Source organism: Polypterus senegalus, chromosome 4, assembly GCF_016835505.1.
Source record: "Polypterus senegalus isolate Bchr_013 chromosome 4, ASM1683550v1, whole genome shotgun sequence".
In the NCBI taxonomy this organism is placed as follows: domain Eukaryota; kingdom Metazoa; phylum Chordata; class Cladistia; order Polypteriformes; family Polypteridae; genus Polypterus; species Polypterus senegalus.
This window is the reverse complement of record NC_053157.1, coordinates 109,500,380-109,513,018: the sequence shown is the minus strand read 5'-3', so window position 1 is coordinate 109,513,018 and position 12,639 is coordinate 109,500,380. Positions and strand designations below refer to the sequence as shown.

Below are 12,639 nucleotides of genomic sequence, written 5' to 3'. Positions count from 1 at the left end.
AAAATGCTGTTTTACTGGAAGATATTTTAAATACTGTATTTGAATTTTTAGACTTTAAAGGAAGGGAGATTATATTTAATTTGTCATTCTTGAATTTTTAATTTCTTGCATTAGTAAATAATCTATATTAAAATCATTATCACTGTTGTTTCTAGTTATACAGCTTAGTAAAATTAATTTGAAGCTTATTAAAACATGGTCTCTTAAATGTATGTTGTGCAATTTTTTATTTTAACTGTGAAAGTGAAAGGAAGTACATCTGCTAATTGACCTGTAAACTGCCATATATTGTTCATTTCATGGGTGTCCTGATTAATAGCGGTTTGCACTGAGCATAGACTGCAGGGACTTACCTTTAATCACAACAGTTTTAATCACTGTAATACACTATAAGGGGCAATTAGAAGTAAAATGTCATATCTATGTTACAGATTTCTTTTTGTAAAGTAATTGTTTAGCAAGTATTTATGTCATATACACAGTACAGAAATATTTAATAAGACTTTTTTTTTTTAAGTTTGACATGCATACATGCCAGAAATACCAAATTATTCAATGTACAACACATGGCTGTATTTCAGGTTAGATCATTTCTTCATTTTTACAAAAAAATATTTACAATAAGTTTTGCAGAGTTTAAATTCTTCAAGTACGTCAGTCTTATGTGTGTTTGTACCACACATCGCGGAGTGGTGGCTCTGAGGCTAAGGATCTGTGCTGGTATCCAGAAGGTTGCCAGTTCGAATCCCCGTCACTGCCAAAAGAGATCCTACTCTGCTGGGCCCTTGAGCAAGACCCTTAACCTGTAATTGCTCCAGGGGTGCTGTACAATGGCTGACCCTGCGCTCTGACCCCAAGGGGTTTGCGAAAACTAACAAATTCCTAATACAAGAAATTGTATAAGGCAAAATAAAGAAAAAAATGCACATGAGACCTGATTTCTTGTTATATTTAGCAATATACAGTATAAGAAACAAGCCAAACTAGACCTAGTTCATTCCCTATCCTCCTGTATTTTTTTCCTGTGTCACTTTTATATATAAACCTGAAGGTGTATATACTGTATTTTATTGTACTGTGTAAAGTACAATTATATTTCTGTAATGTTAATTTTAAGCTTAAGAGTTGCAATATCATACCTACAAAAACTAGTTGCTTTTCTTTATTAACTCAATTAACATTTGAAGCTTTATTTGAAGGAACTACTTTTACACAATTATTACTCTAAATACTTTAAGAAATAAAGGACTTTATACTGTTTGTATTTTGACAAAGCTCCAATCTTGCAAACTACTCTGTCAATTACAGATTTTCACCATTTCAGAAAAAATAAAGCAAGTTCTTTTAAAATATAAAGATTAAGGATGCAAAACTATAAAAAAATCTTTAAGCCTGCTAGACTTACTAGAAATCATTTGCTATATATAATCATTGCAAATAAACATATTTTTCACAGCTGTTTATGACAATTCACTATTAAAATTGCCTTATATTTTAAAACAAAGTCATAAAATAGATTAATTTTAGACATCTGTGAGGAGTTGGGCTAGGAGGAGTTTAATATAACATTCTTGAATCTGCTTATTTTAATTTGAAGTTGTTTGCAGCATCAGCTAAAGTACTGGAACTCATGCCAGTAACCAGAGCTTGCATTCACTAAAATGGGTTGGAAATGGTGGAAAATAAAATCAAGACCTGTTAACAAGACTTGAGGAGTTGTGGGTTAGATTACATAGGCAAACTAACTATTGATGTCCTCCTTGTCATTCTCCAATATGTAAATGTACATGTCCATAATTTTTTATAATTATAAATGATCTGGGGCAGTATTTATCAAGCATCTCAGAATTACTCCTAAGATAAGAAGTAGAATATGAGATATAGTTACACAGCATCCTACACCCAGTCTCCGCGAGGAGCAGTAAGCATGTCTGAGATCGATTGCCATCATGATTGTATGAACTCTTTGCTATAGATTGACAATCATAATGACATTTTGTAATTCTCTGATACTAATGACGAGGCTTCACTTAAAAGATGATAATAATAATAATGACCAAAGAATAGGAGGAAGGAAAAAAAGGTAGAATATTATGCCAAGCTCCATGCAATTGTTGCCTCTTTTCCACATCGTGAATGATATTGTAAAAACTACCAAGATGGAAAGACCAAGACACACATACCAAATGAGAGTTTAGCCAGATAATAGGAACATTTATTTAACAATGAATCCACAGTTCCACTCCCAGAAGAATCACTTTCCCACTGTTATGGATTGTGGGAAATGCCTTGCTCAATAACAGTTACTAAAACTAGCCATGAATATTCCTGCATTATTAATGAAGTTGTGTTCACTCTTGCACTGTTTCTGATAATCTTCTAGAGTCTTCTGTCAATCCCTTATCATATTGAACCTTCCTGGGCTTTGATTCAATTAGAACATTTTTGGGAGTCAGTGATATATTGTTCTTTGTCTATCTTCTCTCCATAGACCAATATGCTCTGAGTAAATCTATCAGGAGCACATACAGCATCTCAGGACAGCATAGCTATAAATATCATTGTGCATTTTTTCCTGCTTGACTCATACTTCCATAAATGTATTTTGGATATTTGTTTCTTCTAGAATTTTATTCTCTCTCTGCAATGTACGTCTCACATATGAAATGTGCTTTGGGTTTTCAATCATACCAATTTCTTCCTATATTTGTCAAGTAGTAGTGAATTGTGATAGCATATGAATAGTTGCATGTGTCAAGTGACGTATGAAACAGCCACATTTTCACTGGGAGATTTAAGGGTTACTTTTGACAAATTTTGGTATTTTATTTCTTTTGCAGGAAACCCTCGCAAGAAACTGATGTGCTCTGTTTGTAATAAGAAGTGCTCTTCAGCTATGAACCTGCAGGAGCATCGAAAGGTCAGTAGAAGAAGGCTGACTTTGTATTTAATTTACATACAGGTTAGAAGGTCAGGAGAAAAACTTACTGCCCAGAAAAAAAACTACATATGTGTTTTGTTTTGTTTGTTAAGCAAAGGAATCATATTGTTCTCTTTCTGCTAAAAAGATTATCTTTTAATCATAAAATGCAGTTCACTACTGTATAGTATAGTGTGCCCTTGGAGGAGGAGTTTGAAAATAGTTATATTTAAAGAGTTACAAGAAAGTCAGTAATATATTTGATGCTACTTTAAACAATAAACTTCCTCATAACAATTAATTTAACTTTTATTGTAAGAATGTTGCTTTTATCTCAGAAATATTTTTGCACATAGTAAGATAAAATTAAGGATGAGGATAAAATTAAGGGGACATATTTTACTAAATGTGAACTTGGAATTATCAAAGTGTTTAATACCGTGTAGTTTTTTTCTTGTTTTACAGTACAATATCTGGGATTTTTTTAATATGTTCAAACAATGGCATTTTTTTTTTCTCTCAATGGTTTTGAACAGCAGTCTGTTTAAAAATATATTCATTGATTTATCTAATGGGGTCACCACTTACTGGCTTACTTTTTCTGTGAGTCTGCAGATAAATACTTACTGTATCTCATTTATCAAGATAGTAACTTATTACATTTTTGAAAACTGAGAAAAATATGGTTATGAGTTCATTTGAAAAGCTGAATTGATAAGTTATCAATAGTTAATATAGTTTTACTTGAATCCATTAACCTCCCAATGTATTCAGGCCTTGTTTAGTTTTTTTGCAAGTATCCTATTTTCAGTCCAGTTGTTAAGAATTCAGCAAGTATCTACCATCTATTTCATAAAACACATTAAAACATTCAAAATGAATTGTAAAGTAACTTCATATTAATCTTCGCTTTGGTCAAAAAGTGCCTTGTATAGAAATCTCCAGATATCTACAGCTTGATTTTTCTGCACAAAGGATTCTGTTCTATACATAGATAAATCAGTCATCAAATTTTATTGTTCTTATGTTCATTGAACACTGGTTATGTTAAGTAAAATTGATTATGCCACAGTATAAAATTATGAAAAAAAAGCATTATTATGTTTATTTGACCAAACATATATAACGTTCTAGTCATCATTGTCATCAGCCTTAAATAAAGGGTGAAACATCACTTTTATCATTATGTTATATCTTCATCATAGGTTCAAAAAAGTATTCACATGCCATTACACTATAAATAGTTATTATTGAATGTCTCCTAAAGATGCTAGGTGTGCAGGTAAGACATAGAAAAATCCATTAGAAGTACAAAAAGATGCATGTTACAGAAAAAATGGCCCAAATCTGCAAACAGTGCCATATTATATCACAGCTGTATCCAGGAGAAGTTGTTTTACATGTAAGTGCTGAAGAAAGACTGAACTAGATCATATGTTTTCAGCAGTACACAGGGAAGTGGTGGCAAGCCAAAGCCACAGTTGAAATGAACTTTGTAACTATGCTTTGTACATAAAAAACAAAATGGCCAGTCATCATAAGTGATTGATCCTGCACTACAGGTTCTAAATGGTGGAAAGAATTTAGATTTGTTGTCATATTTGCCCTCAAGATGATTTATTATTGCTTAAAAAGAAATCATATGAAAAGGAGGGTAGTTCATAATTCTTTTGTCTCTTTATAAACATCTTTTTTTTGTTTGTCTGTTATTTGGAATAAATGCCAAGGACATCAGTCACAAAATGAGAAGTTATTCCTTGTTTATGCATCCTGTTAGTTTTACAGTGTGCAGTTTTACAGTTACAGTTTAACTGACATTCTGGCCTGTTTATGTGCCACTTACTCTTTTCCACATTGATAATATATAACCAATCCCTAACAAACCAAATGAGTAAATATTTCTTTGAAAATAAAAGTGTGTGGATTTGGTCTCGTCCGATGCGAGAGATGGACGTCTGAAGTGGAGCTCCGCTAGCAGTGGTGCTATTTTTCATATTATTTGCTTATTATTCTGAGATATCCTGTATTTATTCAACCCGAGAGGGACCGCTACAGTATATGTAAACACATATAAACATGGCCAACAAGAAGGGGGGTCCGAAAGAATCGAAGACTAAAGCTACATCCAAGCTGCGATCAGCAAGCCCTAGTTCGAGATACGGCCTCTCAGAGACAGACCTGGATCAGATGGGCGAAAGTACAGACTCCTCGGGACCACGGTCCGCTACATCGTCGCCTGCTGAGAGCGAAAAGGGAGCGAAGGTGCGATCGTGAGTGCAGATGTGGATAGCTCGCCGATTGGAGAGGATTACCTGAAACTGGAAAAGGCCGGGAGGTCCGCGGCTTCAGTTATGCAATTACGCGGGACTGGAGCAGCGGGACACCGCTTCAGCAGAGTCTGCTGCTTCATCTACGGTACAAGAAGGCACATTTGAGCTATCTGAACTGAAAGTGTTGCTCGCTGAGCTCAGGCAAGATATAAAGAAAAGCGAGAAGGCTAATGAGAAAGCAACGGCAAAGGCACATGAGAGACTGAAACAGGAATGGAAACAGGAGATGAAACAGGCCAATGAATGTCTGCGACAGGAAATCCAACAGGCAAATGAAAGGCTGCGTCAAGAGGTACAGCTTGAACTTCGACAGGTGCTGGGTAAAATTGAAGAGCGCATTGAGAAAAACTCGCTAAACGGAGCACGCTTGCTGATCGATTGGAGCATCTTAGTGAGACATTCACGAATCGGATCGAAATAGCCGAACATCTAGCTGCCAGTGCCGAGGAAAGAGCAGTAAATGTCAGTTCGGAATGTAAAAAACTCGGAGAAAAACTTGGAGACAGACTGGCTGCTTTAGAAGATGGGAATAGAAGGTATAATGTCAGAATTGAAGGCTTGCCGGAGAATCGAGAAAGTTTAAACCCGGTGAAATTCGCAACTGAACTTTTTCTAAAATAATCGGGGCGACTTTAAAGCAGAATCTGAGATAGCAGCGGCTTACCGCGACGCTGATCAAACACCGTCAGACCCCGACCAAGATCTTTTATAGTCCGTTTTGAACGATTATCATTTAAGTTAGAGGTGATGGAACTCCTCAGGAAAAAAAAGGAAGATATTATATATGAAGATTGCCACATTCGCGTCTTCCCTGACTTCTCTCCAGCAACAGCTATCAAACGCCGCCTTCTATAATATTAAACAGCTGCTACGGCAAGCCAATGTCAAATACGGCCTCCTGTATCCGCAAAACTGAAAGTGGAATGGCAGGGTCATTTCTATGTTTTCGCTAGCAAGGAGGAGGCAGAAAATGAGTTAAGAAAGCTGATCCCGGACTATTCTGATACATAATTGTGAGTCATGGCGGTAAATGATAAAGCTAGGATTAATAATCTACTGTCTGATCTATTTGTTTTAAAATACGGGTTTTTATCAGCATATATTCTCATATTCTTATATTATTATTACTTACTTATTACTTATCATTACTTAGTATTACTAGGGCTAAATGTTTATGTTTTATTGTGCTTAATTACGTTTTCCTCCTCTTTTTCTTTTCTAATTATTTCATGTGTACCCTAAATGAGACTGTTCAATATCATACCCTTGGTTTGCTGTTATTGCTATTACTGCATTAAGACTTGTTATGCTTGTTTTGGACACATCTTTAACACCATCACCTGGGTTTATTATCTGGGGATATCATCTTAATGCACTAAAATTGATGAAGATTATATGTATGTATGTATGTATATATATATATATATGTATATATATATATATATATATATTAAGTGCAAAATTCTTTTCTTTCTTTTTCCTCTTTTAAAGACTATATTGGTAACAGATATCTCTATCTTTTAACCTTAAAGCGCCACTGCATGGGGGCTTGATGTGCTTTGGACGTGCTCTGTCTCTGGGTATGTCAGAGGACTGGGACTGCATGAAGTGGGTTTTAGCCTCACCTGGGGAGGCAAAAAGGGAGGGTGGGGGTTAAGGGGAAGAGAAAGAGAGCAGGCTTGATCTATATCTAATCTATCATCTCAATCTTTATAATTATAACTATCAACGTAATAATAAGCTGCATGGCAACAACTCTTGGGGGAATAGGAAATTAAGACCTAAACTATTTCACTTCCAGTTAAGACTATAATATGACACCAAAAACTCAGAATCAGTGTCTCCATGATGGGACAGTTAACTTCGTAAGCTGGAATGTTAAAGGCCTGAATCACGAATTAAAGAGAAAGAAAGTACTTTCTCACCTAACAGGTCTAAATGCTAAAATAGTATTTTTACAGGAAACCCACTTACTAAGTAAGGATCAGTTCCGCTGCAAAAGACTGGACTGGCCAAATGTTCCATTCTAGTTTTACAAAGAAAACTAGAGGGGTGGGAATTCTCATACATAGAACAGTACCATTTGTAGCATCAGATGTAGTATTGGATCCTGAAGGGAGATATGTGATGGTCATGGGAGACTTATCTAACTGTAAAATGATTTTGATAAATGTTTATGCACCTAATGTTGATGATAAGGAATTTATACAAAATTTATTTGCATCCATTCCCAATCTGAACACTCATAAACTTATAATGGCTGGGGACTTTAATTGTGTTCTAAATCCACTTTTAGATAAGACTTCCTCCACAGGGGAACGCAACTAACACCGCAAAGATAATTACAAAGTTTATAACTGATCACAACTTATCAGATCCCTGGAGGTTTTAAACCCAAATTCAAGAACATATTCTTTCTACTCACCAGTACATCATTGCTACTCAAGGATTGATTACTTCTTTATAGATAATAACTTCTTGCCTAAGATTAAATCTTGTAAATACGATGCTATTGTTATTTCAGACCATGCTCCGATGATCTTGGAGCTGAAATTACTAAGCCCCATACACTCACCCCAGATGGCGTCTCAATCCGCTTCTATTAGCTGACGAGAATTGTACTGAATTTATATCCAAACAAATTGAATTCTTTCTAGAGACAAATACATCCCCTGAGATCTCTGCAGGAACACTCTGGGAAACTCTTAAGGCCTTCTTAAGAGGACAGATTATCTCATATCTTTCCCACAGAAATAAATCCGAAGAAAGTAGCAGAGATAAAAGCGAAATTACTAAAATAGATGAAGAACATGCCAGACTACCAAGCGAGACTCTACATAAGAGGAGGCAGGCTCTACATTCAGAATTAAACCTCTTGACAACTAAAGAAACCGAACAACTAATTTACAAATCCAGACATCATTATTATGAACATGGAGAGAAAGCTAATAAGCTTTTAGCAACAAATTCACAAGCAAGAAGTGCAACGCAATCTCGTAATTACTAACACGAATGGAGATAAAATCATCGAACACAAAAATATAATGTGCACTTTTAGAGACTACTATAAATCCCTATATACTACTGAGTTTAAAGAAGACAATATACAATCTAATGCATTTCTGGATAAATTACAGATACCACAAATTGACGCTATTAGTGTGGAGGAGCTCGATAAACCTCTGTCATTATCAGAATTACTGGATGCTATAAAGTCACTCCAAGGTGGAAAAGCAGCAGGCCCTGATGGCTACCCTGCAGAGTTTTACAAGAAATTCTCCGCTCAGCTAGCTCCCTCCTATTAGCAACATTTACAGAAGCCAGAGATAACCAATCTCTTCCACAAACCTTTCGCCAAGCACTAATCACTGTCTTTCCAAAACAAAATAAGGACTTATTACAATGTGCATCATACAGACCAATTTCACTTCTGAATAACGACGTTAAAATACTCTCTAAAATCATAGCTAGAAGGATGGAGAAAGTGCTCCCCTCAATAATATCACAAGACCAAACTGGATTTATTAGGGGCCGACACTTATCTTCAAATCTTCGCCGTCTGTTTAATGTAATATACTCACCAACTAAATCAAACACCCCAGAAATATTATTATCACTGGATGCAGAAAAGCATTCGACATGATTGAATGGAAATACCTTTTACTATTTTGGAGAAGTTTGGGTTTGGCCCGAACATTTGTGCATGGATTAAATTACTGTATACTAACCCAGAAGCTTCAGTTTGCATCAATAACATTTGCTCAGACTACTTTAAACTAGAACGTGGCACAAGACAAGGATGCCCTTTGTCACCACTGCTGTTTGCAATTGCCATTGAACCACTGGCAATACATTGTCGAAATACTGATCAGATAAAGGGGATTAGCAGAGAAGGACTGGAACAGAAAATCTCATTATATGCAGATGACATGGTACTGTATATATCGGATCCAGAAAATTCTGTGCCTGCAGTCTTAGCAGCACTCACAGAATTTCAAAAGCTCTCTGGTCTCAGAATTAATCTGAATAAAAGTGTACTCTTTCCGTGAATTCGCAAGCATATAATATTAGATTAGACACCCTTCCTTTTATCATTGCAGAACAGTTTAAATACCTCGGGTAAACATCACAAGTAAACATAAAGCTCTTTATCAACAAAATTTCGCGTCTGTATGGAAAAAATTAAACAAGACTTGCATAGATGGTCAACCCTTCATCTCACACTAGCTGGAAGAATTAACACTGTTAAGATGAATATTCTTCCTAAGCTCCTTTTTATTTCAAAACATACCAATATACATTAATAAATCGTTCTTTAAGCAATTAGATTCAACAATAACCTCATTTATTTGGAATTCTAAACATCCACGCATCAAAAGAGCGACCCTACAAAGACAAAAGGCAGAAGGCGGCATGGCTCTACCTAACTTCCAGTTTTATTACTGGGCAAATATACAGTCGATAAGAACCTGGACACAAATAGAAGAACATACACAGGCATGGACCGCAATAGAAGTAAAATCCTGCAGTACTTCTTTGTATTCCTTGCTTTGTGCTCCAATAAACACACGATATCGGCAATACACTAATAACCCAATTGTGCTCCACTCACTTAGAATCTGGAACCAATGTAGAAAGCATTTTAAGACGGAGAAGCTTCTTTCTGTGGCACCCTGCAAAAGAACCACCTCTTTCAACCCTCACAAACATATGCAGTTTTAATATCTGGAAAAATTTGGAATTAACTTGCTTAGAGATCTTTATATAGACAACGTCTTTGCATCCTATGAACAATTACGTTCCAAATTTAACATTCCAGCTACAAATTTCTTTCACTATCTTCAAATCAGGAACTTTGTTAAACAGAACCTTCCAGATTTTCCTCATCTTGCACCCTCATCCACGCTGGAAAAATTATTGCTCAATTTCAAGGAGTTAGACTCCATCTCTACAATATATAAAATCCTTTTACAATCCCTTCCTTTCAAAGATCCAAGAGGACACTGGGAAAATGACCTCTCAATTAATATATCAGAAAAGGAGTGGAAAGTAGCAATGCAGAGAATTCACTCAAGCTCCATATGCAAAGCATACAATTATACAACTCAAAATTATATATCGAGCACATCTGTCTCGACTAAAACTCTCCAAAATGTTTCCAGGGCATGATCCAACCTGCGAACGTTGCAACCAAGCCCCAGCCTCACTAGGTCACATGTTCTGGGCCTGCTCCAAATTAACATTATTCTGGACAAAAATTTTTAATTACCTCTCAGACAGTCTTGGACTCACAATCCCTCCTAACCCATTAACAGCTGTGTTTGGGGTTCTTCCAGAGGGTCTTAAAGTGGAGAAAGACAAACAAACTGTGATTGCATTCACTACACTGTTGGCACGCAGACTTATTCTGATAAACTGGAAGAACCCAAACTCTCCTCTTTTAAGTCAGTGGGAAACTGATGTGTTATATTATTTAAAATTGGAAAAATCAAATACTCAGTTAGAGGATCTGTGCAGACTTTTTTCAAAACATGGCAGGATCTAATCAGTAATATTTTGAAATGATTTTATAAAGCACAGAGAATTTGTTGATTTAGGTATTTTTAAAAGCCTTAAATTTTACACCGTTTGGCTTGCTCTCTCTCTCAAGGGTGGGGATCGATCTGTTCTTAGCATAATTTTTTTTTTTTGTAAAAACTTGATTGCTATGTATTGATTGTAATAAAATTAATAAATAAAAAAAAAAAAGAAAATAAAAGTGTCATCCCAAATTTTTTTTTTCTCCTAAAATAAAATTTGCCAGCAGACACTTTCAGAAATATAGATCCCCATCTCAACATGCTTTAAAATCTCTGAACATCACCAATATAGTATCAGTACTACTATAGTGATAGGTGTATACCCAATAAAGTAGTCTGTTCACTTGCTGCCTTAATGAATACATTCAAATCAGAAAAAACTTGAAATGCAGTTTAACATGTTTCATGAAAACAATTATTCAAAATTTGCAGAGTTATTGCACAGTTTTGATGTGTTTGACTGAAATACATTGGGGTAAGAATGTATGTATATCAATTGTTCTTTGATCTGTCAAGTGGACAACATCACATTCAGATAAAAATACAATGCAATTAACATCATGTTGTTAGTGAACATGGACCAGCTTTTTCAAATGTTTCAAACGTTATAACTGTCTTTTCACTTCAGTCTACTTTTGAGAGTACAGTTACACAAGCAGTAACTGTAAAGTATTATTAAAAAATTATACTTTAAATAATGATGGTATCACAGTGCTCAACCTATCTAGAAACCAGCCATCATACCTCTTCCAAACAATAAGAACATATATGCCTTCAGTATGTTAAATCCCATCTCTGATCCCTTTCATAAATTAACCTTCTGTAGGTAATGCCTGTGTGGACCATGAACATGTATAGTTGGGTTAATTATTTTCATTGCTTCCTTATGTAAAAGCAACTTCCTGTCTCTGTTTGTTAAGGTATGTGAGTATTTTTTCTTCCTATGGTGTCTCCTTATTTGCTCAGTAATATTTCATTCAGACTGATTCTCAGAGTCTCTTTCTCTTTTTTGTTTTAATCTGTTACATTTTTTGTCAGTTTAGAGTTAATTTAAACAATTTTCAGCTTCTAGCTATTGCAGAGTAGAGATAAAAATAGTTTTTTTTTCCTGATTATAGGTTACAGAGTTGTCAAGCAGTAGTTAAGTACTGTCATTTTTTATTCTCTTTACCATAAAAAGATACATATACACACTCCCACATGTGAAGGATGTGTTTCTAGGAAGAATTCTGAATCCTTCTTCAGTAGATAGTGTTTGAACTTAGTGTCCTGCATTTTTACCAAAACTTCTCATTCAGTTTGCTTACAACATCTCATTCTCACCCCATTTTCCTGCCAGTTTTCCTCATAAGGTTGCAGTAGCATTTTACTAAGCTGGGCTGACCACACCACCTTATCCACAGCAACTCACCTCTTAACTTTCCTGATATCCAGATACATACTTCCAGGATAGAAAATTAACCTTCCAGCTATCCTAAGTCTGCTTTTCTAGCTTTTTTAGTTTTTCTAAGTGAACCATGCCTTGTTTCTCTTTCCTTGAGAGGTACCCAAGGGGCATCCAAATTACATGTCCAAACCACCTCAACTGGATCCTCTCGATCTGGAGCAGCAGTGTTTCTTCTCTGAGGTCCTCCCTTATTACTTAATCTCAGATTTGAAGACACTGATTGTCATCCCAAATAAATCACACTCAGCTGCAGACTGTTCATATCGGATTATAATCTGAAAGTGCCAAGAAAACAACAGCAACATCCACAAACAAGGATGCAACCCTTAGTTCGTAGCCTCTTTAGCGTTAGTCAAAGCATTA

The 12,639-nt window shown here is 35.5% G+C and overlaps 1 protein-coding gene across 3 annotated transcripts in view; it reads left to right on the top strand.

The window, feature by feature from the left end:
- Positions 1-12,639, top strand: part of prdm5 (PR domain containing 5) — a 316,540-nt gene that overhangs the window by 107,136 nt on the left and 196,765 nt on the right. For all 3 annotated transcript variants that reach the window (XM_039751133.1, XM_039751132.1, XM_039751134.1), the window contains one exon: positions 2,841-2,920. In XM_039751133.1, coding sequence (XP_039607067.1) covers positions 2,841-2,920 — 80 coding nt within the window. The remainder of the gene's footprint in view (positions 1-2,840; positions 2,921-12,639) is intronic.